Source organism: Esox lucius, chromosome 8, assembly GCF_011004845.1.
Source record: "Esox lucius isolate fEsoLuc1 chromosome 8, fEsoLuc1.pri, whole genome shotgun sequence".
NCBI lineage: Eukaryota > Metazoa > Chordata > Actinopteri > Esociformes > Esocidae > Esox > Esox lucius.
The window spans coordinates 21,707,117-21,732,669 of record NC_047576.1 but is presented as its reverse complement, the minus strand read 5'-3'; the positions used below and the strand labels follow the sequence as shown (position 1 = coordinate 21,732,669).

General features: G+C 46.6%; 2 protein-coding genes across 6 annotated transcripts in view; one reads left to right on the top strand and one right to left on the bottom strand.

The window, feature by feature from the left end:
• The window catches only part of tprb (translocated promoter region b, nuclear basket protein), a 21,578-nt gene extending 4,551 nt beyond the window's left edge, over positions 1 to 17,027 (top strand). Inside the window, exons 12-49 of one of the 4 annotated variants that reach the window (XM_029121747.2) lie at positions 212 to 319; positions 484 to 710; positions 869 to 1,032; positions 1,304 to 1,446; positions 1,722 to 1,870; positions 2,113 to 2,275; positions 2,382 to 2,516; positions 2,616 to 2,756; positions 2,917 to 3,100; positions 3,356 to 3,522; positions 3,703 to 3,855; positions 3,969 to 4,085; positions 4,282 to 4,485; positions 6,174 to 6,361; positions 6,492 to 6,639; positions 6,793 to 6,930; positions 7,632 to 7,763; positions 7,919 to 8,049; positions 8,279 to 8,489; positions 9,198 to 9,344; positions 9,525 to 9,723; positions 9,969 to 10,165; positions 10,682 to 10,758; positions 10,845 to 11,044; positions 11,228 to 11,524; positions 12,230 to 12,501; positions 12,699 to 12,893; positions 13,029 to 13,175; positions 13,588 to 13,681; positions 14,505 to 14,653; positions 14,773 to 14,838; positions 15,087 to 15,175; positions 15,347 to 15,456; positions 15,540 to 15,638; positions 15,715 to 15,868; positions 15,974 to 16,092; positions 16,392 to 16,475; positions 16,731 to 17,027. In XM_029121747.2, coding sequence (XP_028977580.2) covers positions 212 to 319; positions 484 to 710; positions 869 to 1,032; positions 1,304 to 1,446; positions 1,722 to 1,870; positions 2,113 to 2,275; positions 2,382 to 2,516; positions 2,616 to 2,756; positions 2,917 to 3,100; positions 3,356 to 3,522; positions 3,703 to 3,855; positions 3,969 to 4,085; positions 4,282 to 4,485; positions 6,174 to 6,361; positions 6,492 to 6,639; positions 6,793 to 6,930; positions 7,632 to 7,763; positions 7,919 to 8,049; positions 8,279 to 8,489; positions 9,198 to 9,344; positions 9,525 to 9,723; positions 9,969 to 10,165; positions 10,682 to 10,758; positions 10,845 to 11,044; positions 11,228 to 11,524; positions 12,230 to 12,501; positions 12,699 to 12,893; positions 13,029 to 13,175; positions 13,588 to 13,681; positions 14,505 to 14,653; positions 14,773 to 14,838; positions 15,087 to 15,175; positions 15,347 to 15,456; positions 15,540 to 15,638; positions 15,715 to 15,868; positions 15,974 to 16,092; positions 16,392 to 16,475; positions 16,731 to 16,783 — 5,751 coding nt within the window. In that variant the 3' untranslated portion in view covers positions 16,784 to 17,027. Of the gene's footprint in view, positions 1 to 211; positions 320 to 483; positions 711 to 868; positions 1,033 to 1,303; positions 1,447 to 1,721; positions 1,871 to 2,112; positions 2,276 to 2,381; positions 2,517 to 2,615; positions 2,757 to 2,916; positions 3,101 to 3,355; positions 3,523 to 3,702; positions 3,856 to 3,968; positions 4,086 to 4,281; positions 4,486 to 6,173; positions 6,362 to 6,491; positions 6,640 to 6,792; positions 6,931 to 7,631; positions 7,764 to 7,918; positions 8,050 to 8,278; positions 8,490 to 9,197; positions 9,345 to 9,524; positions 9,724 to 9,968; positions 10,166 to 10,681; positions 10,759 to 10,844; positions 11,045 to 11,227; positions 11,525 to 12,229; positions 12,502 to 12,698; positions 12,894 to 13,028; positions 13,176 to 13,587; positions 13,682 to 14,504; positions 14,654 to 14,772; positions 14,845 to 15,083; positions 15,176 to 15,346; positions 15,457 to 15,539; positions 15,639 to 15,714; positions 15,869 to 15,973; positions 16,093 to 16,391; positions 16,476 to 16,730 lie in introns of all 4 variants that reach the window. The other 3 variants (XM_013134942.4, XM_029121746.2, XM_029121745.2) reach the window with 3 other exon arrangements.
• Positions 16,950 to 25,553, bottom strand: prg4b (proteoglycan 4b). Of its 2 annotated transcripts, XM_010872277.3 has the most exons (15): positions 25,373 to 25,553; positions 25,177 to 25,277; positions 24,623 to 24,739; positions 24,354 to 24,476; positions 23,819 to 23,905; positions 23,634 to 23,708; positions 22,987 to 23,046; positions 22,626 to 22,898; positions 21,544 to 22,347; positions 20,569 to 20,655; positions 19,472 to 19,608; positions 18,943 to 19,099; positions 18,306 to 18,413; positions 17,786 to 17,914; positions 16,950 to 17,191 (listed from the first exon to the last, which is right to left on the bottom strand). In XM_010872277.3, the coding sequence occupies exons 2-15, from the start codon at positions 25,241 to 25,243 to the stop codon at positions 17,076 to 17,078; spliced, it is 2,340 nt and encodes a 779-aa protein (XP_010870579.2). In that variant the 5' UTR covers positions 25,244 to 25,277; positions 25,373 to 25,553; the 3' UTR covers positions 16,950 to 17,075. The 2 variants fall into 2 exon arrangements, with proteins under 2 accessions (XP_010870579.2, XP_010870580.2); XM_010872278.3 differs by lacking the exon at positions 23,819 to 23,905 and having other exon boundaries at positions 25,373 to 25,549.

Sequence of the window (25,553 nt, the reverse complement as noted above, 5' to 3'; positions counted from 1 at the left end):
TGGACAGCTCTGATGTAGGCTATCTCAATCAATAAACACATTATTTTCTGTTTCCTAAAATTTCGGGTTTGCGATGAGGTTCTTTTAAAGCCCTCGCTGAAACATCTGAGGCTCGCTACATGGTGGCTTCAATTCACTCACCCTCTTCAAGTCATTTGGGGTTCAGGTATATAGTTATTTTTGACATTATAACAGTTCTTTTGTGTTTCAGGAGGTGCACCGCCTTCAAAAGGAAGCTGATGAGGCCAACAAGCGCTCCTCTGTCCTGGAGAGAGACAACCAGAGGTCTGAGGTGCAGCTGGCAGACATGGCCCAGCAGGTAGGCTCCGGGGGGCGAGGGGGGGGGGGGGGGGGGGGGGGGGTTGGTGTATGTCCCAACTCCTGAACCTTGCTGTTGTCTGGATTTGGGTGACAGATCCCTGGTGTTGATGGCATGGTTTACGTTGGTGTGGGGCAGTTATGGCAAGGTTACTTTTCCACCAGGTCCGTGTGCTCCTCATTGAGCTGGAGGAGGCCCGCGGTAACCACGTGGCCCACGACGAGGGCGTGAGCTCCGCCGACATCAGCAGCACGTCCGAGGTCATCACGCAGCACCTGGTAACGTTCCGCGGCGTGGGGGAGCTCCAGCAGCAGAACCAGCGCATCCTGCTGGCTCTACGAGAGCTCAGCGAGGCGCAGGAGCGGGAGGAGACTGAGGCTGTTGGCACCAAGTGAGATGACTGCTCCCTAGTACCTACGCCCTAGATTATTTTGCAGATCTGACATTTATGAATGGGTATACGCGATGTGGTCGTTTTTTCCCTCATACACCGGTCCCTGTAGTTTTACTGGGTTGAGAAAATGTTCTATCCCTGTGTTCTGCCCCCAGGCGTAGTGAGTTGGAGCTGAGTCTGGAGAAGGCCCAGGCTGAGCTGGAGGCTCTGAGGGAGCAGCGGGGCCACCAGATGCAGCTGGCCGAGTCCATCGTCAGGCAGAGAGACATGTACCGCGTTCTGCTGGCTCAGGCCACTGGAGTCAGCTTCCCTCAGCAAGGTGTGCTTCCCATTCACTCAAATGGGCTTTTTGTTAGTACCCCTTCTGATACGAACAGAAACCTTTTATAAATGTTGTCCTTTGTAGAAGTGCTCAAAATGAATTTTCCCACCTGAATTGCCAGAGTTCTTTTGGTGTTATGTAGTTGAAACATGGCCTGTTGTATATTATGTGCAGACCTGGTTTTTCATGACTCTTGATGCCTGGGCCTGGTGAAGAACTCTCAGGTGTTTATGTAACCCTGGTAATGATGGCTGACGTCGTTCCGTAGGCGCAGCACCCGAGGACTTCTCCCTGACCTCCACCCCCCGCCGCTCCCCGGCCACTACCCCCACAGCAGGCACCCCCTCTGGCATCATTAGCATGGCCACTGAGTCCACCGAGGTGGTGGAGGCCAAGGCAGCTCTCCGCCAGGTGAACCCCCACCCTCAACTGCTCTTTGACACCCATTTCCTTAAACAGTCAGTAGAAGGGGTACACATCTACCTAGTAACTACAGGGAATGTGGCTGTGCACCATTTAACGTTGATGTCTATGTGTAAAGTGCTGCTGTCAATATGAGACACCTGTCCTTTTTGTGTCACCTAAACACCAGTTGATTGACTTGAGCACAATAAAAACAATTCCCCTATAATCATGTTCAAACTATAGTTGCTGTGTTTGTCTAAAGGTGCGTCTGGTGTGTTTAGTTGCAGGAGGTGTTTTCCTCCTATAAAAAGGAGCGGGCTGAGAGTGACAAGGCCCTGGCGGAGCAGAGTGAGAAGCTACAGGAGCAGGTGTCTGACCTAAGATCCCAGAATGCCAAGATATCTACCCAGCTGGAGTTTGCCTCCAAGAGGTAAGAGCTCTGCACGGCTCTGTCAGGACACTACTCAGACATGGAGCATTAGGATGTAGGGCTTCTGAGCAGCAATTGTCCTACTTAGTTATTTGAAAACATTTACTGAAATAAATGGCTGAGCCTGTTTTGGGGACGTTCCCCTCCCAAGGTTTAGATTAAAATTAGATGCTGCAGGATAATGTGGAGGAGGTCAGGAATAAGATGTCTAGTTGATAATGGAACATTCTGGGGCTGGTCAGGTATGAGATGTTGCAGGATAACGTGGAGGGCTACAGGAAGGAGATTGCCTCTCTGAGGGAAAAGGGACAGAAGATGGCTGCTGCAGCCCAGAAGAGTGAGCAGACCGTTCACACCATGACCCAGGACCTGAGGGCTGCGCAGGAAAAACTCAGCATGGCAGAGGTGTGTTGTGTTAATCAGTAATCAGTCTCTCCAGTCATTCTGCTCAATCTATACAAGCATCACCCTAGTCAACAGTGAGTTGACTTGACCATGCTCTCCTCCCCAGGGTCTCGTTGAGAGCCTCCGGAAGGAGAGGGATATGCTGAAGCTTGTGGAGTCCAGACTGATCCAGGAGAAAGAGACCATGCAGACACAGCAACGAGGGCAGAGCTCTCTGCTCATGAACCTCAAGACCATCCAGGTAGACACCCCAGAAGACACCAGAAACCCATCACACTAACCAGTCCTTCTGCGTTCATGTATCTGAACTAACTGCTCCCCTGCCTGTGCCCCCATTCAGGCAACCTTGGAGCGCTCAGAGACCGACACCAGGCAGCGCCTGAATGCCCAGGTAGAGAAGCTGGAGAGAGAGATCAGCCAGCTGCAGAAGAGACTGGAGCATGAGGTGGAGCAACGCCACCTGCTGGTCAGAAACCAAGACGTAAGACCCTGACACCGCCCAATACTTTGTTTAGCTCTACTCTGATTTAATTTTCCTCTATTCTTCTCACTGTGACTGCTAATAAAACACTTTTGTTTTCCCCATTATTAGCTTTATTAAAAATGTTTACTGAGCCCCTTTCTCTTCTCTCTTGGTTCAGCTGCAGCTGATGGATGCCAAGAGGCAGCTGGAGACCCAGGCGGTCCTGCTCCAAAAGACCAACGATCAGTTGACTGCTGCCCAGGTGGAGTTGAGCTCCCTCAGGCTGCAGCTGGTCAGTGGAGATGGTGGCCGCCCGTCCCTGGGCACCATGAGTGCCCCGTCCACTCCCGTGGGCCTCCGAGGTAAGAACGCATTGGTCCTCCTTTTCCATGTGTACATAGAGGACCAGCGTCTTCAGCCATGCCGTTTCTTCGCTTTATTTTATATGATGTGTAGTGAATGAGGCCCAATGTTCCCTTTTACCAGTCCTGGAGGGGGTGTGGTTCATGCATGGTTGTGTTATGGAGGATACTCTGGGTTTCCTCTTCATTGTCCATGCCAACAGTGACCATCTCAATATCCTTCACCTGGCTTCTACATGCTCCTCACGGGTCTAGGTGTCCAGGTTTCAGAAGGGGACTCTGAAGATCTGCGTGGCCGCCTGAGGCAGGCTGAGACACAGGCAGAGGAGCTGGCAGAGCATCTGAGGACTGTCACCTCTAGCATGGAGCAGTACAGAACTATGGCCCAGAGCCTAGAGGAGTCACTGGACCAGGAGAAGCAGGTCAGGACTCCACCTTAGTGGGGCACTAGCTTGACCCCTTAGTGGGAAACCTTCCTAACCTTTTTAAGATGGATGATGACAAACCTTGAACTCCCGACTTCAGTCACTCTTTCATGCACTTAATTAGCCACTATCGTAAATGGTACAGCCTCACATTCCTCATACACTCTGTCTTGCTAGGTGACGGAACAGACTCGCTCCTCAATTGAGGACCGTGTGAAGGAGGCGCAGGAGCAGCACCGTCAGCTCGAGATGAAGCTCCTGGAAGCAGAGAAAGAAAAGCAGGCCTTGCAGGAGGACAACAGGAAAGCCCTGGCCTCGGTGGAGGAGCAGGTACAAAGCCTAATGCACTTCTCTGCACTGTTTGACTGGAAGCTGACGTTCTGTATTACACATGACACCGGAGCCTCTGGCTTCACTCTGGGTTGTTCCTACCGTTCCCTCAGATGGCTGAGCTGAGGATGACTCTTAGCAGTCTGCAGGCGGACCACCAGGAGGCGCTACAGAAGTTGGCGTTAGCAGCAGCCCAGGAACAGCAGGCTATACTGGACAGCCAGGAGCAGGTGAAAGGAAATGGCGTATTTGTTGTTGTAGCGGCTCGCCTATTTTTCACATGGTATGGCGAACTGGGCCCCCATGTTTTTCCACTTACACGCAACAGTGCTTTAGCTAACTTGATATGTGCTGACCAAAGTATTGATTATTGTTAGTGAAATGTTGCCTTCCAGCTAGGTCAGTTAAACTCTCCTTTCCTCCCAGGCCAAGCTGGCATCAGAGGCTCAGGATAAGTACGAGCGGGAGATGATGCTCCACGCTGCGGATGTAGAGGCCCTCCAGACAGCCAAGGCCCAGGCCCTGCAGGCAGCCTCCTTCAGGCAGCAGCTGGAGGAAAAGGCCCAGAGAGCCTCCGCTCAACTGCTGGAGGCCACGGTCTCCTGGGAGGAGCAGGAGAAAATCCTCAAGGTATGTGTAGCGGTAGGGTGCTGTCGGATCAATGTGATTCCACAAAAAGTAATTGCTTTTTCTCAATTTCCTGTTCTTTGTGGCCTTTCTCATGACAGCAATGACTAATGGGCTAATATAAGGAACTCCTCTTAGTCTATTCCTGTCTTTGGGGACTAGGGAAAAGGTCTGTGACCTTGTTGGTGGAGATGACCTTGGGATTGTTTTTTGTGTATGATTTTGGACTTGGTATCCTTCTTGTGAAATAGTTTGTCAACACAAACTTAATTGCAAAGACGGCAGCTTGTTTGAGTTGGAGATCTTTGTGCTCACATGTAGGATTAGTGTTTTCAAAGGTCCTCAGTTTTGTCTCAATTTAATGTTATGCTCCCTGTCTTGTTTTTCAGCACGTTCTAATTTAGCTCCTCTGGCTTAACATTCTTGTACTAGTCTGTTGCTGCAATTTTTCCTTTAGTGTCAATTGCACTTCCAAAGGACCGACTGTTTCATTAGCCTCTCTCCAGGAGGTCTCACTTCTCCACTGAAGTAGCCTCAAGCAACTCTGCTGAGCATATTCCCAAAGCACTAGTCAATGTCAATCGAATTTGCTTCGGTATCTATCTACTATTTCTCAAGTGAGCTGTTCCTAAAGCTTTGAAATCAATTTTCTTTGTTTCTTTTGTTCTTATAAGAACTGTGTGTTTATGGAAAGGTTTTTTTTTTTTTTGTCTTCCACAATGCTTCTTGTTTATGTCACTGTGCAACAGAAGTGTTTATTAACGCCCAGTTATTTGGGCACAGTAGACTTAAAGCAATGGTGATAAGAGCAAAACAAAAAAAATCTCCAAATCTTACAACATGGATGCTACAGTACATAGACTGGGAACTGCTTGTGTATATTATTTGATTTAAAAAAAACTTTTTGTTTCAGAACCTAATTAATCCTTTTGAATCAGAAAATACAAAATAAATGCCATTGATTTAATTGACACCATACAGAAGATTCAATATAGCAAAGGTTTTGGCCAAAATAACTGCCGTCAACTGCTTCCTATAACCATGCATGAGCTTCCCGTCTCTGAACTGGTAGTTTGGCCACTTTTGTTCAAACAGTTCTCCCATATTTGAAAGATGCTCCCCAATTGCTACTTTCAGATCTCTCCAAAGGTTTTAAATAGGATTTCCTGCCCCTTTCAGAACAGGCCAACATTTTGTCTTGAACCATTTCTGGGTGGTATTTGGGCTCACTGTCATGCTGTACCATTGATAGGACATCTCGTTTCTGACACTTGGGACATTGTGCTCCAAAATGCCTTGCTATTCTCCTGCAATCCATGCCCATGTTCAGGGCATCCAGTGCTAGAGGCAGAAAAGACACCCCAAAACATCACAGCCTGCTCCATGTTTGACTGTGGGGACCTCATTTTAATTTCTCTGAGTATAGAGATGGTATATATCTTATATGGTCTCATTTGTCCACAGGAGATTGTGGCATTTTCTGGTCTCATTTGGAAAATTGCAGTTCTGCTCTCTCTCTCAGCAGTGGGGTCCTACAGGGTCTCCTTCCATTCAACCCCCTTTCTCTGAGTTGGCGATGGATTGCACGAGTTGAGACTGTGCATTTGATACTGTACATTTTCAAGGGTCTTGCTGCTTGCATAGTTGTTATACGCCCCCAAGTCTTATTATGTGCATTAACCTTTTGTCAGGAGGAGATGTCTAAGGTGGAGTCTCGCTGTGAGGAGCTGCAGAAGCAGAACGTCCTCCTACATGAACAGCTTCAGACCTTGAGCAGCAAGATGGCCTCCACCCTGCAGAGCCAGGTCAACGAAATCCCCCTGGACATCTCATTCACTGAGGAGGGCAAGTCTCAGGAGCAGATCCTTGAGATACTGAGGTGATGGACTTTCATCCACCGAAAAAACCCATCAAAAAACAAGCCTGCTGTTATAGGTGATTTCACGCCACTACATTTCTCCAACACTTTTTTCTTTATTATCCTCTGTCCCTTCCCTGTGGTGCTGCAGGTTTGTACGTCAGGAGAAGGAGATTGCAGAGTCTCGATTCGAGGTGGCCCAGGGGGAGAGTCTTCGGCACAGGCTGAGAGTTGAGCACCTAGAAAGGGAGCTGAGAGACCTGAAGGACAGCCTTAGTGCAGAGAGAGAGCGGTTGCAGGTGAGACTGACCTCTGATGGGGCTGATTTGATGGTCCTAAACTACTCGTCATTTCGGAACAGAACCAGATCTGGTCATGAATTAAGCGGTAATGGCGCCAAGAGGAATTGTGTATGACTTTGGTTTTGCTTGTAACTTAACCCCTGACCCAAGGTGACTGCTAAGACCCTGGCTCAGCATGATGAGCTGATGAAGAAGACTGAGACCATGAGTGTCCTTATGGAGACCAACAAGATGCTGAGGGAGGAAAAGGAGAGGATGGAGCAGGAGCTTCAACAGATGCAGGCTAAAGTGAGACCGCATGTCATATCATAACCCATTTTAAGTAATTTTTCAAAAAAGATGCAAAGACTCAGGAGCCTTCGAATCCAAAAGTAGACTTTATTGACGTCATAAAGCCGTGCTGATCTGCAGAGCAACCAAGCCATGTTGGTCTGCAGAACAACCGACTTCCAAACATTAAACACACATTTTTATACAGTATGGTTATACAATGATATTAGGTCCTCCCGGTATGCTAATTTCTGGATGGATCCTTCTCGAATCTTCCATCAATGTTTTTCACAACCCTCTGGGATTCGCTCCCCCAGCCACTACTCATCATGACTCGGCATATTCTCTGAAATGGAAAGATTTCCTTACCTATGGGCTCACTCATCCTCCCAAGATTTTGCCAAGACAGTCAAGGACAAGCTACAGGTCCTTCTGTCCTCAATATGAGAACAACAACCACTCATTGCACTGACCATGGGAACAATAGTTCATCACTCTCTCTTAACAATTAAACTGTTTGGGAAAATAATATGAGCCCTGGTTAAATGTTTTATCAATTAACACTCACTTAATATACAGGTGATCACATGAGATGTTCTATCTACTCTTCATCAGGTTAATGTGAAATAACATTTTATGAAAATATCCCTACAGGTCCAGGGTAGGTTCCTCTTCTTGTTTAATACCTGTTAGCCATCTTATTCTTGTGTGTGTCTCAGGTATGTAAATTGGAGGCAGACATCCTGCCAATGCAGGAGTCCAACGCCGAGCTGAGTGAGAAAAGCGGCCTTCTGCAGGCAGAGAAGAAGATCTTGGAAGAAGATATCAAACGCTGGAAGGCTAGAACACAGGTTGGTGTTTTGTCTTCACACAATCTGTCCTTTCATTTAACATATGATGACAACCTCAGATTAAAGCCCTTGACACTTGTCATTTTTGCGTTTCCTTTCTCTTGTCTGTGGATTTGAAACGTGACGTCTTGTTCGTCCCCTTTGTGTCCCCGTAGCACCTGGTGAGCCAGCAAAAGGACACTGACCCAGAGGAGTACAAGCGTCTCCACTCAGAGAAGGAGGCTCACCTCAAACGCATCCAGCAGCTCACAGAGGAGGTGGGCAAGCTCAAGGCTGAGGTGGCTAGGTGAGTTTGCCTAATCGCTAATCCTAACTGGATTTTAGTCTGAAACCCAAAACTGAATATCTTCCAGATCCATTTATGTGGTACCTATGACAGTTATGGACCGCAGTTATGAACAAGATAGTTTGCTCATTGAAAAGCACTTCTCTACACAAGGACATGCAGTTCAACACAAAGAAACGTGTAGTCTGCGTAGGTTGTATTTCTGTGATAATTAATGGTTTCCCTTCAGGAGTGGCGGCTCAGTGACCTCCCTGCAGAGCCAGGTCCAGATGCTGCGTGAGGGTCTGAGGAAGGTGAGCTCTGAGAGGGATGCTCTGAGGAAGGAGGTGGAGGCCAAGACCCTGGAAATCCAGGAGAAGTTTCGCACCATCACCCAGGTCAAAAAGATTGGCCGCCGCTACAAGACCCAGTATGAAGAGCTCAAGGTGGAACATGAAAAGGTCAGTTAGCTAAAGCTGTGGTGACTGGTTAGGATCTACTCATAGATTTCTCTATCTTTTACTCATGAAACAACTGATATACCGACTTATGTTATCACTAAATCATTGTGTTGGTCTGGATAGGACCAAGTTGGACAATTTAGTGTAACATGATATCCTTGAGAAAGTAGACATTCTAGTAGTGTTTCTCAAGGGGGGCGGCACCTTAGCGTCCCGCATCCTGACGCACATTAAAACACTATTGAATACATGTGGCTTTGTTGACATGACAGCAATACAACCAGGTGCAGGGCTCTCACTATCTTTCAATTTGAATTTTTTGTTTTTATAACTTATTTCCTTCTTCAGTTAACCTTTCTGCTTTTACCCCTTGATTAAGTGCCAGCTTGTTTTCCGTTGGAACAGTTCATAAGAATGATTATTGTTTGGCGTTTCTGATTGGCTGTTTACGAGTTGAATGTTAAATTGCTAGATGTTTTTGATTGGCTACTGTTTGTTTCCCTGGGAATCTAATAAATCAGTTGTTTGTCATTCAACATTAGTAACAGCAAAAAAAATAAGGGGTTTTCAGGGCAATTAGCCTACATCTTATTTGAGGAGGGTAAGGGACCTGGATAATGGATGGGGGGCGCTGGCCCAAAAAAGTTTGAGAACCACTGCATGTGAGTGTTCTGCCATGCTGTGTTGATAAACTGAACTCCCCTCCAGATGGTGTCAGAGGCAGCATCCACCCCAGCCCAGGAGACTGAAGCCCAGCAAGCATCAGCCCAGGAACTCCAGGGTCTCCGAGACTCGTTGGGACAGGCTGAAACCCGGACCAGAGATCTGGAGGGACAGCTGGAAAACCTCAACAAGGTCCGAAGGAGCAGTGTTTCCCCTAAACAATTTTACAGGCAACTTTCACGGAATTGTTCAGTTACAACCAGTGAATGGCTGACTATTTCAAGTGGATGAATTCTGAAGTGTTTTAGAGGTTCGTTTGTGATTACTCAACTGGTTGTATTCCTGAACTAAACCACAGCGTGTCCATCTCAGGTGGTGGGAGAGCGTGAGGCGGAGGCTCGTGGGGCCCAGGAGCAGGCCTCCAGGCTGCAAACAGAGCTGACCAGGCTGCGGCAGGAGCTACAGGATAAGGCCTCTCAGGAGGACAACCTCAGACAGCAGATTACTGATAAGGAGGAGAAGACCAAGAAGGCCTTTGTAGGGGCCAAGCAGAAGATCAATCAGCTCATGGGTAAGAGGCCAGTCCAGGCACCTCGACTGGCGCAAACTGGTGTGTTGCTTTGAAGCGGGTGGAGGTTTGCGTAGTTCGACGTGAATGCAGATCTCTGCTGCCACATTTACAGAGACAGTCCACATTGTATTATTTAGAAAAATTGGTCTTTTCTCCAGTCTGCTCTCTGAAAGATGTGATTTGCCAACCGCTTAGCCACCCTAGACCACACCCTTTTAACCCTTGACCACATCCTCTTCATCTAGCTTCCAAGGACCAGCTGCAGAAGGAGAATGAGGAGCTAAAGCAGCAGAGGGAGGAGCTGGAGGTCAGGGTCAGTGCCCTTAAGTCTCAGTACGAGGGCCGTCTGAACCGGCAGGAGAGGGAGTTGAGAGACCTGAGAGAACAGCAGGAGAGACACAGCGAGCAGAGGGATGAGCCCCCTGAACCGGGCCCCAGCAAGGTGAGAGATGGAGTGGTGCCTGGTGCACTGAACAAACCTTGACCAAGCCAAAGTTCACCAAAAGCCAGACCCCCCCCCCCCCCCCCCCCCCCCTTGTCAAATCCCTTGTCAATGTAGCAAAGACACCGGACTATAGCCTCAGATGGCCAAATAGATATTTTATGTGACTTAAAATGGCACCGCTCGATGTGTCATCCAGTTATAACCAGTAGATGGCACCAAAAGATTTATATGGACACATACTTGGCTACAAACTTTAAAGCTTGGCAACGACCGAGTCCAGCAATGGTTTGAATTGACAGAGCTTTTGATTCAGTTTCAAGATGTTTAAAGCCTTTGTTCTTATAACAGGATAACCCTGTCCGTCCTGATCGCATGTCACTGACTAAGCTCCTTAAATCCATCTATACAGGATTTCATGCACAGCTCCGATGTTTGCTACTTGTTAATGAAGACACTGTATCAATGGAGCACCTCCACATTCTTCCTTAATAACCATGTCTCTCTTAACTGTAGGCCCAGGAGCAGCAGAGGACAAGTGAACAGAGAGGACCACTGAAGACCACCCCAGCTGCAGACCGAGACCGTGGCAGGTAAGTGCGCGCGCGCACACTTTCTCCTGTACACGGGGGACACTTCACTTAGTTCAGGGACGTTCTAACATGTCTTTTCTCCATAGTGCCAGCATCTCTGAGCCCCCCACTGCCAACATCAAGCCCACCCCTCTGGGTGCCCAGGGCCCCAACAAGCCCCCTGCCACACCTGGAAACAAGTCCACCCCCCGGGCCAGCATTCGGCCCATGATCACCCCCGCGACGGTGCCCACCCCCACCCCTACTGCCACCGTCATGCCCACCACCCAGGTGGAGAACCAGGAAGGTGGGGACTTCAGGACCTAATATCATACCCTGTGATGCTTAACTTATTTGAGTGTTGTTCTTATTTAAACTGAAATGTTTTAGTAGCTGGAGTGCAACTGATGACTGGAATCAGACGAGGGGAAGAACATAACGCAGCCACGGTATTTCAATCTCTGAACTATTGACCCTCTGAACCCCCCAGCCATGCAGTCGTCCGAGGCCCCGCTGGAACACGTGACCGTGTACGGCAGTGCCAGTGGTTCCGTGCGCTCAACCAGCCCCAACGTTCAGAACACCAACCCCAACGTTCAGAACGCCAGCCCCATGCTGGCGCTCCAGCAGACCCAGACCCAGGCCACGGCTTTCGTCCAGCCAACTCAGCAGCAGAGCCACACGGAACCCACCAATCAGGAGCAGCCACCGGCCCCCGTTGTAATGGAGGCGGCACCGAGTTCACAAGTGGAGAGGCCGTCCACCTCCACGTCTGTGTTCGGCACCGGTAAGAGGCGGTTGAATCTGGCCTCGGGTTCTGGGCTCCGGGCTTCCTCTGGTGGCGCCGGGGGCCAGTCTGGCTCAGTTGGTGGCAACAGCGTGTGACTTGGTTGTTTAGACTGCAGTCCCTTAGGTGTGTGATTACGGTACTGGCAATGGGACTTCGGCCTCTATGATTCTGTTGAGAATGCAATTATGCCTACACGTAATAGGGCGCTCTCACACTGTGGCTTTACAAGAACACATTCTCATTTACAGCAAAGACCTTGTAGAGGATGTTCGATTTTACTTGGGTTGAGTTTAGCTATGAGAGAGATGAGAGGGAGATGAGTTTAGCTATATTCTTAAGTTTAAATGGCATATTCCAGGCTGTCGTTGCATGGAGGGGTGAGTGGGAGGGAGAAAGTGGCCCATCCGCAGCCACAAACCCAATTCCCGAAATGGACACCAGGAGAGTTTGATATCAGGACTAGAATGATTCACGTTACTTTTTGACCTAATCAACAGACTTGGAAGTAATTACAAAACAGATCTTGACGTTTCCGCTGGTGTAGCCAATGAAAAGAGGTCACAAAATGTGTCTAATTGGTCATAGTCTGGAGCACTGCCTGAGGGTTTCAATTGGTTTGGGTTGGCTTTGTCTAACTGAGCTCAAGCGTTTTTAACATTGAATGAAATATGCCTGTGGACCAAGGTTTGAATGCCCCTTCAGTTTCAGCCACCCCGGGAACATCCTCCATGTCCAAGAGACCGCGTGAGGAGGAGCAGGACAGCTCTATGGTGACCGACACGGACACCCCCCAGGAGGACACCTCCGAGCCCCCCATCCCCAAGAAGCTCCGCATAATCCAGAGGGTGGACCCGGAGGAGCCGGAGACCCTGGATCAGCAACAGCAGGAGGAGGAGGTGATGCTGGCTGATGGCAGTATAGAGGCAGGTGGACTAGGGACTGGAGAGAGCCAGGAGGCCCCAGACAACAGCCAGGTTAGATGCTTACCCACATTATGTCCAGATCAATGGTTTCCAAACTGCTGGTTCCTGTACCTCCCGTCAGTCTTACGTTCCCTCTGTGTGGGCCCCCAGGGTCTGTTTGGGAACCACTGGTCTTGAGAACTGTGTGGGTGTGATGGCTGGGTGGTGAATGTGGGTGGTAGTCGTGAACTGTGTGTCTTAATCAACAGGTGGTGGAGTACCCAGTGCTAGAGGATGCTGAAGAGGAAGAAACAGCCTCTCAGTCCGTCCCTGGCGAGATCCTACTGTCCCAGTCCACAGAGGTCACGCAGGATGCCCCCGAAGAACCCCAGCATGACGTCATCGTCATAGAAACGGACTCTGAGAGTGAGGACGAGGAAGAGGAAGACGAAGAGGAGGAGCAGGTAGGGCTGTTTTGGCCCTCTGTGTAAATGGTTTAGATGGGATGAAATCCTTGATATGCGGCCATGTAGTCTCAAAGATTATCCATTACATATGAATGTTTGGTTATGACACCTTTAACACCTGCCTCTCTGTAGGACTATGATGAAGAGGAGGAGGATGAGGAGGACGAGGATGAAGAGGAGGAGGATGAGGAAGATGATGACGGAGGGATGGAAGAAGGGGAGGAGAGCAACGAAGGGAGCGGAGACGGCAACGAGGCATATGAAGGGGACGACACGGAGGTTAGATCAACATTGGCCGTTAGAAACCCAGCCAGCATTTCCAGGGCTTTGTACGTCTGCACACTCATTCGTTCCACTCTCCCTGGGATGGTAGAGCCAGTAAAAGCTGAGTTGTCATGACATGTCTGTTTTTTGATGGGGAATGGGGGGAGAGTTTGAGGGTTGGTTGGGGCGAGGGGTCAGGACACACCCTCCGTGTCTAGCTGGCTGTAAAGTGACTAGACCTCTAACAGAACTGTACAGGGGAAATGAATCATGGTCAACACTCACCAAACTACTCTGCCAGGCGGTAGACAGGGTGTGGGCCCAAATCTGTAACTACCGCTTCTCTGTCTCCCTCCCACTCTCTGTCCCTGTCTGTCTCCCTCTGTGTGACCCTGCCTCTCTGTCTGTCCCTGTCGGTTCCTCTCAGGGTGCTGATGTGACAGACCCTGGCACAGAGACAGAGGAGAGTCTTGGAGCTTCTGACTCTACCCAGCGCCCGGCTGATTCCCAGACGCACAGCTGTAAGACCATGGAAAGTGTCCCACAGTGGTCTAGACCGGGGGGGATAAAAACCTCTTATGGGGACCAGCTTTTCCATTTATTAGATGTATTTCAAAGCTAGCACACCAGAATCAACTTTTCTAGTTATCGAGCCCTTACTGCCTGGATTCAGCTAGTTCAGGGCAGCACTGAAATGAGTTATCTGAGAACCGCTGGTCTAGACAGACCCCTGACACTTTACCATGACTGACTGAGAGAGACGGTGTTCATCTGTCTGTGTTTAGATAACCTGTGTACAGTTGAACTCGGCCTGATGTTTGGTCTGCTGGTCAGTAGGCTTTGGTTGAATGATAATTCCTCCAGAAACACCTATCCCATTTGTGCCTGTGTCAGTTGACCCATTGTGGATGCTTGTTATACCTAGATAATACAAACATGATTGACTTAATGCTGAAAATGTGTCTCCACACTCTCAAGTTATTTTCATATATCATTTGATTTTCATGACAGCCTAATTACAGTCTACGTTTAAGAAGTTATTGTGTTTGGGTGTAATAAATGTCAACTTCTGGAGTGTAACAGTATAATCTATAAAGGGTCTTTATTTCTGTCTCCTATGTAATTATAATATGGCTCCTTGAATCAGTTGTGATTGAACTGTCGACCTGGATTCTTTATTTAGTCAGGAACAGTCTTTAAACAGACTAGCGAAGGCTGTAGATTCACCGTGTTGGTGGCTGATGGCAGTGGGACATTGTGTTTGCGAGGAGGGTGTCAGTCTTCTGAAGGGTTGTTAATGTGGGGGGGATCTGAAACGACACCGTCTTCTCCTGTTCTCGTCAGTCGAGGCTGGCAGTAGCAGTATGGAAGCCTTCTCCACCGAACCAACCAGCTCTGCTTCCCGAATGCCTCCGTCGCCACGGAGAACCCCGCACCCCCTGCCGCCCCGCCTCAACATCCCCCAGGAACTGGGCCCCCCTGCTCATGTCCAGGTGCATACTGGGAAACGCAACTCCGCGCTCTCTGTGTTCCTACCAGTTGTTATGCGTCGTCGTTAGCGTGTGTGATAGCCTGTTGGGTTGTTGTAACCGGCTGTGTATCTGTCCCACAGCGCCCCGTGCGTCGTCAGTCTTCTAGCCGAGTGCCTCAACTCACCCCCGGGATGGCCAGCAGTGGAGTGAGTGTGGGTCTTCACCTGTGTTCTTGTTTTACTGTCTTAGAGAGGACTGAAGGTAACAGAGGGCACTGGGCCGGGCCTCTGGTGAAGTCAGGACAGTTTCCTTACAATAGCTATTTTAGCCTTGGTTGAGATGAGGTTTTAGGAGTTTTGTTAACATTTATTAGTTTTCTGGGGTTAGGGAAACTTTTTCTTTTGTCCTCATAACTGTTTAAACTGTGTGTATGATGATGTTCTTTCTACAGCAGCACTTCTTTGACGATGACGACAGGATGGTTCCCAGTACTCCTACTCTGGTGGCCCCACACCGTTCTGACGGCTTTGCAGAGGCCATTCAGTAAGACACACACACACCACCAGCTGACCACGGCAGTCTACTGAAACATACCACTATTTCAAATCACTCTGTGATAATCAATGCCTGAATGGTATTTTCAGTATATACAAACAACCTGTCCTGAATTCTGTATAGTTATTAACATCCCGCTAATAAAGTGGTCCGGTCCAGTTCTCCCCAGGTGGCTGGTGTTCCTAGATTCAGGTTTGGTGCCCCCGAGGACCTGATGTCCCAGGCCACCTCCTCCCACTCTGACCTGGGACAGCTGGCCTCACAAGGAGGTACCAGACTCAGTTTCAACCAGACTCCCTCATTTCATTTGAAGACTTCTTTTCTTGCCATCTAAACTGTATGTGTTTTGTAGGTCTGGGGATGTATGAGAGTCCTCTGTTTTTGTCTGGCCATGATGATGAGTCTGGGAGCCGCAGTGTTCCCACCATACCCCTGCAGATGGCTGCCCCAGGTACCGAGCACGCTCAGTCTGCTGATTTTAGAACTGACCAGATGAGTTTTCTGACGCCGTGTCTCTCTCCCTCCAGGGTCGGTCTTTACGGACGTTGTACCCTCTGATGGCACAGACCACGCCTCCCAGTCTGTTCCCATGGTAACCACATCTACCCCTGGTCTGGCAGCAGGAGGGCCCAGCCCTGGGGACGAGGGAGACGACGCCTTCCTGGAACCCGAAGGAGACTGGTGAGACTCACTACTGGAGTTGCATACCCCTACACCAGGCTGAGTGATCCTCCACAGGGAGTGACTGTAATGCGTGTGTCTGCGTTTGTCTGTGTGTGCGTGTAGTCCCGAGGTGTCCCTGGAGTCTCTGGCATCTCAGGCAGGGGAGATGGAAGACCCTGCCCAGCCTTCAGATGATGCAAGTTTGCCTTCAACCAGCCAGGAACCCTCTTCCAGCTCTGCAGGTACTGACCCCCACTCTCCATAGTATTAAGATCTCTTCATTCACTAGCTGACCCTAAAAATTGCCCCAAAGGAGCCCTTCTCTTAACCATACCCTCCAGTCATACTGAGGGTTGGAGTCTGTCAGCCTTTGGGAGCTGTTCATAGCCTTATTACTGCTTTCAAAGGAGCTTTGACGGCCTTAACTTGTTCAATTATTGGGTCCATTGTCTTGGACTAGTGGGCCAACATGCTTTGACACGTAGAAGCAACCTGTTTTGAATGAGCCTAGTTTTACAGAGCCTCTTGTCTCTCCACATAGACACTAGTAGCACTCAGCCCAAACCCTCTAGAACTGGACCCAGTCGACAGCTCCAACGCTGGACAGAGAACCGCATGAGGAGAGGTCAGAACACACACACACACACACACACGTGTTGTAATGTACAAAGCTCTTTATTTCACACAGAAAACCGATTCCAGGTCCATTGTTGATACATACATATTCAAAATACAGAAGATACAATCTTGTATGTAAAATTATTTGTTCCATTAGAATTGTCCTTCCGTTCCAAAGGCATTGTACAGAAGGATGTGATGGTTAACATTGGTAAAACAGACCTTTGTCTCATATCAGTATGTGTCGTTTGATTGGAACCAGGCACGTTGCCATCCCGTGGTGTAACTGGGACTGGGAGGAGATTTGCCAGATGAACAGCCAATCAGAGGACATGCTCCCACATTATTCCTGTGTCTAAGGCGCTACAAGACCGGTCACCATGGTTCCAGAGAACACTTAAGGCTACCATAAACCTTAATCATATATCGCGAATCAGCTCTTGTCATGATGATCACTGATGTTTTATTATCTTGTGGTTTCTTTTTTGCCTGAAGTTTGTTAGCAGTGTCCTTGCTAAAGTGTTGTAATGATAACCGTAATAAAGTTTGCAATCTGTGAGAAGCGTTTGTGTGCATTTGAATCTGTCTTTAAATATACTGGACTTCCTCAGACTTCCTTTGGACAGTTGAAAAAGTGTTTGGCTGAGTTCTGGGGAGCAGTGCTTGGAGGGGGAGTAGCTATAACAGGTTGCTCATCTACCATGTTGACGTTGTAATATTTGGCTGAAAAACAAGAATGAAGAGGCAGAGATAATGTCAGGAAGATATGGGCTCTATTGACTGGAATTCATTGAAGAGTTTCCTTGTTTTGAATGAACCGTGAAAAATATAACTAGCAATGGAAAATGAGTCACTTCATATCTGTCCAAGCACTTTCTGGTTGTTGTCAATAACATATCCACCGAAAATCACCATCCATGAACCGTGACTTGTCCTTTGGCTGTCCTCTTAATTGGCCACAGCAGGCACTGAGTTTCAAGTTGGTGTTTCTTCAGTGACAGAATGACTAGACCGAAACTACTCACTCTTTATGGACTAGGAAAGGTCTGCTGTTGTCAACCTCCTAGGACCGGATCCCAACCTAACTGCCTTTTCCCAGCAGACCCATTAACTCTACTTTAACCTCTCCAATGATGCACCACGTCTGGACGCATGACGCTCAGAAATGATTATACATGTCAGGTGGCGGTGTAGGTTTTGACAGGTACAGGGTCTTTCTGAAACAATCTTTATAAGAATATAAACTGACGTAGCTGACAAACATGGAATTAAATGGCTCTGTCTTTGTAAGCAACAAAAAAGGGGTTAAAAACTCACAGCGCGAGAAGAGGTAGTAGTTGTATCCCTCCGGTTTCATGGGCGCGGGGATAGACACAGCGGAAGTCACAGTTGAGGGAAAGCCTCTCCAGGTCAGACGCATGTTGATCACGGGTCCCAGCAGAGAGACTGCAGGAAACGGTTCAGCTTATAAGTGGACATACAATGTTTGTGATGGTCTGGTATTTTCAAAGGTTAGGACATTTTTAAATGTGTCATGCTGATGGAATTCTGTGAAGGTTGTCAGTCCTTTGACGTTTTCTAATCACAATAACATTGGCTGCTGTGTGCGATTATATATTATAATTTTTACATCAAATCACCCACTGTACTCACAATCTGTACTTTTTGTGTTTGAACCACCAGTAGACCGTGAGTCTGGTTCTAGCAATTCTTGAATTCATATTCATCCATTCTGTCATTTTCAAATCTCCAAAATCTAAATGTATGTAGTTTTTTTAGGTTCCCAATACTGATGAAATGGTGAAAGGACGGAAAGGTCCAAACATGGGGGCGTTACCTGCTTGCCTAGCAACGCGGTTTTGTACAGAATATACAGAGTATTGGATCTTCCTGCCACATGTAGGACTGGTTACAGACTGGTACGAATACTTCTGCACCAAGCCTCCTGAAACAGTCAAGCATAATTATACTGCATCAGATATTAACTTAGAATACACAAATGGAGAATGTGAGCCATATGACAAGCCTTTCATAGCATTTAAAGTGCTTATGGATGATAATCATTCAGGCGTGTTGCGTTTTTGGGCACTGGGATGGTGGTCCGCTTGAAACCCGTTGTTACGGAATGGGACCGAAGGAAGTTGAAAAATCTGTAAAAGCACCAGCCAAGTGGTCCGTGCATGTTTTGAGTCTGGGTCCCCGGCCTTGAAAATGCTAACCTGTTCGATCCTGATATTGGCATGAGCAAACGCACATAGTCATACTGTTACTTAGCTCAAAGCAAAGAAAGGCAATTCGTTTATCTCGTGGGCTTGTATTGCTGGGCAGCTCGCGGCTAGTACAGATGGGTAGGAATATTTATGTTACGCACACTGGCTTTAGCAACAAAGTCCCATCTAATGAATTCATTATATATCAGAGAATAGCTTAAATATTGTCACATTATAGAATAGTAGTTTACAGCGGTTGATCACCTCTCTTGAAAAAGTAGACCGACTCTCTCCTTTTGCGATACACAGGCACAGATAGGGCCGCTGTGATCTGTCCTTGAAGCCCATCAAAGCCCACCCTGATCAGCTTGGGGTATCCAGAGTCTATCATACCATTCTCAAACCTCCAATACTTAGCACCCTGCAAAAGATCAAGGACAAATTGTATTCTCTCTGAAGCACACAATAAAGCAATAATAATGATTTACCGGTATTCAACTATTTCCAGGCTTTTATTCAACTTCTCTTGGGCTTTTCCAGAAATCTTAAAGCTCTTTAAAAGTAACAAAAAACTAAAAAGCAATCAAGCAATATATCGTAACAGGTCCACCAACTGGGACCAAGTCTATTGGTACATAGCTTGACAGAGAGGTGGATGTTTGGGGGAAACAGCTTACATTCTTTTGGAGGGCAAGTTTACAGCAGTTTGCTTAGTATAGTTGCATTTTAGTTCTATTGAATAGATGGCTCTGAAATAGCTTGTTTAATAGGTTACATAGGTGGTATACTGTACCTTAAAAAAGTAGGTCTTGCCCTGGCAGTTGCAGCGGGTGAAGACAGTATCAACTGGAGAGGGGACGCCCCACACATCTGTAATCCCACGGGCAGGTCCTGGCACCCTGTTACTGTCCAGCATCCAAAAATAGTGCCCTTAATGAGGAGGAAGGTGGAATTAGCACTACTACGATAGTATTTACATTTGCATCTAGTTACCGCTACAGTAGTATCTGCAGTTCCCAGAATGTCTGTGGCTGTGGACTCCTTTTGTGATAACAAATTCATCAGGGGCCCCATCTAGCAAAACTCAAGTGCATGGGTGGACAAACAAAGATCGGAGGAAGAACATTCAATAGGTCCAACTCTGAGAGATCATTTTACAGTTCAAGTCATTTTTCTACAATTAAAATGTTTCCATAGACAGAGGGAAAAGTTTACAGGAGGCTGGAAATAATGGACTCTAATTCCATTCCATTTACTTCATTCAAGCCATTATCATGAGCCATCATCCCCTTACCAGCCTCATGTTAGTTTGAGGGAATACAATAAGCACTGAGTTGAAAATGGGATAATTGGGGCACTAAGGCTACTGATATCCCTGGAAGCCTCTCAAGCCTATGTCCTCCAAGGTTAAGACGATAAAAAGGCTTGTCTAGCAATTTACATTTTACTGTTCTTAAACTGTCTTATATAAAAGCTATTTTACTCTGTAAAAATATACTTATACTGGGTTGTGTGGTTGTCCCGCCTAGATATATTAAGGTGATCACAGTAAGTCTTATAAAAGTCACCCTCTAAACTTATTCCACACATTCCTCATAATAAATGTTTAATCCGTTGTTAGAACTAATTATAAATCTAAGAAAAAGCTTGGAGTTCTGGCTGCGAACTCCCGTCTGGAAACACAGCGTCTACATTATACAGGGTGTTGTTTTACATGGTGTGTTTTACTCTCTCGCAAAACCGAGTGTCACGTCTGTAGAATGTGAATAAGAGCTGGAGGACTGTACAGTCAGACAGGGTTTAGTCTGGCAAGGCAAACCCAACATCTGGAGTGTCTGGACCGTCACATAGTCTCATGTCATCATGTAGACCTTAACGTCTGGCACTGACCTCTGAAAGCCACCACAGTCCCGTTCTTCAGGGTGGTGACCGCGCCGACAGGATGTCCGCTGCAGATGTTGGTGTTATTATGTTCATCTAGATACAATTAAAAAAAAAGGAGTGTTTTACAGAAGCCACATCTGAGATGAATTGCATTAGCGGTGCAGGCTGCCCAATTTGGATCTTTTACCCAATTATGGGCGATGGGGGTCAGATTTTTTTTTTTCTTTGTAAACACAGCTATGGAGAATGTTACAAAAGAAAGAACCATTTCAAGTGTCATTGTTATTTAGCTAATGTTTTCCCCCCAAGAACGGTTACAGCCACCTTTCATCGACACACTCCTAATATCACATCTTTTTTGGTTTTGCCTTGAAGGAGCAGAGTATTTTTTTCCCTAATCGCTGAAAATGCTAGACAGACTTCTTGAAGCTCAGTTCAACTATTGTACTGATCAGAACCCAACAAGTGTGTATCAGACTCAAAACAAAATGGGGTATAGTTTTAACTATCATTTTGATATCATAGGTGGTTAGCCCTTGCATCCATAACACTGTCTATTAATTAGAGAATGGTTACACTTCTTCCATCTGCTTTATACAGAGGTGGCCTCTAGAACATCCTGTGCCCTTAAAACTCTTCTAATTGATTTCCTAACACTTGTACAATCCGTCTGAGCATTTCAAAGGCCGTAGCAAGTTTAGATCAATACGGTATTACATATTTATTTTAGAATTATATAAAAGATATTAGACAAAGTTAAAAACGTAATTAAGAAGACTTCATCAGGACTTAACAGGTAATATTGTGCAGCAACAAAAATAAGTTATCCAGTAAAATATATTATAAAAGGCCACTATATTATCCAGTGATACACATTAAAGTAACAGCCTTACTTGGTATGACTATAACCAAACAATTAATTTGAAGGGGGGGGGGGTTATTAAAGTAGGGTACAGCATGTTCCAAGATGGTTCTGTTTACCTGATTGGTAGTCCCTGGGGTTGACTGTGCCCAAAGCTTGGTTGATGTCAGGAAAAGTGCTGGGCTTAGTGGGTTTGGGCTTTTCTGTGGATTTGCTAGGTAGGAGTTTGGTGGTGGCATTCTCTGCTGTGGTCTTGTCTCCTTCCTTTTCCTGTTCCACTGGGTACGTAGGTGTACGATCTGTGGTGGGACGTGTCGTCAGATCTCCTGTCTGGGGGACACTGTTGTCCTGTCTGGTGTCCCCTCCACTAGGCATAGGACCATTCTCAGGCACTGATGAACTAACACTGGGATCACGCGGGACAGAAAGGGTGGTTGTTGGGGCATCCTCTTCGGGGCTGTCTGAGCTTGGGCTTGCTCCAGTGGCACTGGGTGTCTGGTCAGGTTTGATAGAGACGGTGGTACTGTCTTCAGAGGCAGCGGTAACCTCCGACTCTTCTGGGACTGAGGGTGTTACCTGTGTGGGGCCAGTGGAAGCTGTAGTGGGGGCTGAAGGTGAGGCAGCATCAATGGCTTGGGCATTATCTGGGTTTGTGGCTGTGGGTTTGCTGCCCTCAGGCAGTGTTTTGTCAGATGCTGCCTCCTGACCTTCAGGGTCCAATTCTCTCTGTCCTTCAGGTAGAAGTTCAGGGAGGTCTTCTCCAGGAGTCCCAGACTGGGCCTCTGAACTTGGGGAATACCGGGGTGAGGGCTGGGGGACAGCTGGGGAGGTAGGTGTGGGCTCGGAGGAGGATCCAGAAAGAGTTGCATTTGATGCAGATGGGCTGGTGCTGGAATCAAGCTCTCCTTCGGGATTACTGGAGTCTGGGAGTTGGAAAAACAACATGAGATTTGATGTCCGTGTCAAATTTGATTTGAACCCAAAGTATACAAAGTAGATTGTGAAACATCTTATGAAATACAGTTGCCAGGAACAGTGAATATCTCATTGACTTTGGTATGTGAAGGACATATCGGCTAGCATTTCCCACACTGCCTAGAAAATGTATAATGGAGCACGACTGTAAGCTGTAAATTCTTATCTTATCTATTTTTCTTGTTTGGACAGTACATTTTTAATTGAAACTGGTAGAATTGCCCACCTGTTTGAGCTTTGGTCTCTGCTGATGGAGTCCCCTCTGGGCCTGGTGTTGCCTCTTGGTCTGATTTCTGAGGAAAGGCCGCGTTGTCTCTGTCTAATTCTGTGGGTGGTGTGGTGGTGTCCAGAGAGGGGTCTGAAAGGTCTGACGGCACTGACTCGGTTAGAGAGAGCTCTGACCCACTGGTGCTCTCTGAATTAAAGGAGGCCTCAGGGTCCTCAGACCCAGTCGCAGGAGAGGGAACAAGGAGGTCAGGCCAGATCTGACTTCTAACATCTGTGGAATGAAATTGGAGCAATATTCTTGTAAAATACACAAGCAACTCTTTTGAGAAAATATCAAACATTTGAAAAAATTATCTCACCAACATCCTGGAGTTCTGGGTTGATTGATGGAATGAGCATTTCATCAGTCAAATCTGGAACTGAACGGAATAGTTCAATAACTAGGATTTCTTCTGTGTTTAGGTTGGAAGAAGTCAGCCTATTGGAGTCTAAAGGACATTCTAAAAAACATTGTTTTATCTTAAATCCACCTTTGAATTGTGACCCAAAAAATATCCTCCATCACCTCATTCATCCTGGCCTCATCCCTTCATCCCTACTCTCTTTGATTGAAGCTGTGTCCTCCTCCACACAGCCCACTCATAATGACAATATTTCTTCATGTTTCTCTTGGCTGATGTGACTGTAAAGGACACAGAGATCCTGGCTCCCTCTGTGGAGACTGTCTCCGGGCTCTGGCTCAAGTCACATGTTGCAGGCTGCAGCAGTGTGACTAGCAATCTGGGAGTCACACTCTCTACCATGTGCTTGTACAGTCAAGAACAGCTTTAAAGATCTGCATCTTTTTTTCTTAAGACAATATTTAACTGTAATTGGAGAGAATGTTTTGTATGTTGATGTTGTAAAGAGACGAGTGATTAATGGTTCATATTCCATGTTCATTATCATTTTAGGATATAGTGTTTGTTGTCCATATTCTGAGTAAAGCTGTTCTAAAGGGACTAACCTTGACTTAGTTCTTCCGGTGGATCAGTAGTCATCTCTGGTTTTTCTGTGGGTTGGATCTTGGGTGGCTGTGGTTCTGGTGTCAATCAAGTACTAAATGAGTCAGAGTATCCAAAAGAAACTACATTTCCCTACTGTAATCCTAAAATCTATTGTTTATCATAACTATTCCTTTTTGAAATATACCTTTTGGGTTGTTATTGATTACGTTATTGCATGAACTAGTCTTCGGTTTTGGTTTACTGGCTGGTCTTGTGGTTGTAGAGGTCATGACTAAAACAGAAAATAGTCAAGATGAACTGACGGCCTTCTGCATTTTAACATGCATACAAAATGGCATGCCTCTCCATAAACCCTAACTATACCTTAGTTTATCATTGTTTAGCTTACTGAATGAGTTGGTGTTGTTGTGCTGTACTATGTTTCTGTTGTTTCTTTGTGTCTGTTGTTATTATTGAAAAAATCCAAGAGAAATAACTGCATGATTCACATTCACATGCATTTGTACATGCATAGTTCAAGCATGCATGCAAGTCCAACCACTTCTTTATTTTACTGCATCTCATTATCATTTTACAGGGCTATTTCCTAGATTATATCACAGAATAAATTTGATCTATACATACACCATAATGTTATATTTACATAAGTGACATGCAGACTCAATGCGCATTGGGATTCAGAAGACAATGCCAGGAGGTGTGTCTGACATTTGACTAACCGTCCGTGCCACATTGGCTGCTGTGGTCTGGGCAGCACTTGTTGTAGCGAGAGCACTCTGGATCACAGTCACACTCCCTGCCTCTTTTAAAGGATTCCCCACAGCGTCCTTTACAGGAGCCACCTGGAAAGCAGAGAGTCAGACAAAGTCCTCTCATGGTTGTTCTATTACCCATCCATGCCTGTAATGGACCCGTGGGTCACTCTAATGCACATCTCGTTTAATGTAATGCAATTCAAATGGCATTGACAAATTAGGAAAGCTCCTACTGGTGGTGCACTGGGATTCGTAGTCCTTGCAGCACTCATTGTGAGTGAGACAGTCATAATCGCACTGGCATTCGTAACCCCTGTAATACTCTCCACCACATCGGCCCGTACAGCTTGCTACCGAGAAAGGAAAACAGCATAACAGATATTTAGCGTCAGTCAAAAGCCTAGTACACTGCCATGGAGATTCAAGTATTTCCACAAATAAACAGTCACAAGTCAACAGCTATGACAACAGAGTCAACAAAACTTCAACATTAAATCCTTGTCACATTTGTCACATGGACTTGTCACTTGTCACTCCGACAAGATAAGGGCTGAATCATACATTATCACACTAGGAAAAACAAGGTCCCCTTCTAGTAAATCATTTGTGAATGAGTTGACAGTTTGTCAGTCTCTTCAAGGAAAACAGTTCAGTACACTCATGGTCATTTACATAGAAAATTGTGAAACATCCTTATGATGTCTGAGGTAAGAATGTTTTAGAACATAACAGAAACAAGCAAGGGAATCAACGGATTAGATATATGCAGAGATGTAAAAATACTTACTCTGAGCCAAACTGATTTGTAGAGCAGAAGCCAGCAGAAATAGAGCTGAAAAAACTAATGGAGTCATCTTCACAGATTTCTTCTGATTCAAACCAAATGACCTGTATCATACAGAATGTCTAATAAAATAAAGTTCTAATTCAATTAATTTCCATAAAAATGTTTACCTATACAATGACGGAAGTTCATACTGTACCTGAAAGAAGTTACTGTCCGTCCAGATGTTGTGGAGTCCCGTAACTTACTGAACCTCCTTTTATAAGGACTAAGAGGGCGGCTGATGTTAATTTTAAGAATCCGGTACAATTAGAATCCAGAATGATTCACTGATTCAGACACATGTTGGAGGGTGGGAACCCTAGAATGCACTTCCCCTG

What these genes read in the sequence shown, in the direction of transcription:
- prg4b (XM_010872277.3), bottom strand. Translation starts at nt 25,243, where the DNA reads ATGACTCCATTAGTTTTTTCAGCTCTATTTCTGCTGGCTTCTGCTCTA. An exon ending in CGAATCCCAGTGCACCACCA is followed by an intron (nt 24,477 to 24,622) that starts GTAGGAGCTTTC and finishes TCTGCTTTCCAG; the next exon opens with GTGGCTCCTGTAAAGGACGC. An exon ending in CAGCCAATGTGGCACGGACG is followed by an intron (nt 23,906 to 24,353) that starts GTTAGTCAAATG and finishes TTTCTGTTTTAG; the next exon opens with TCATGACCTCTACAACCACA.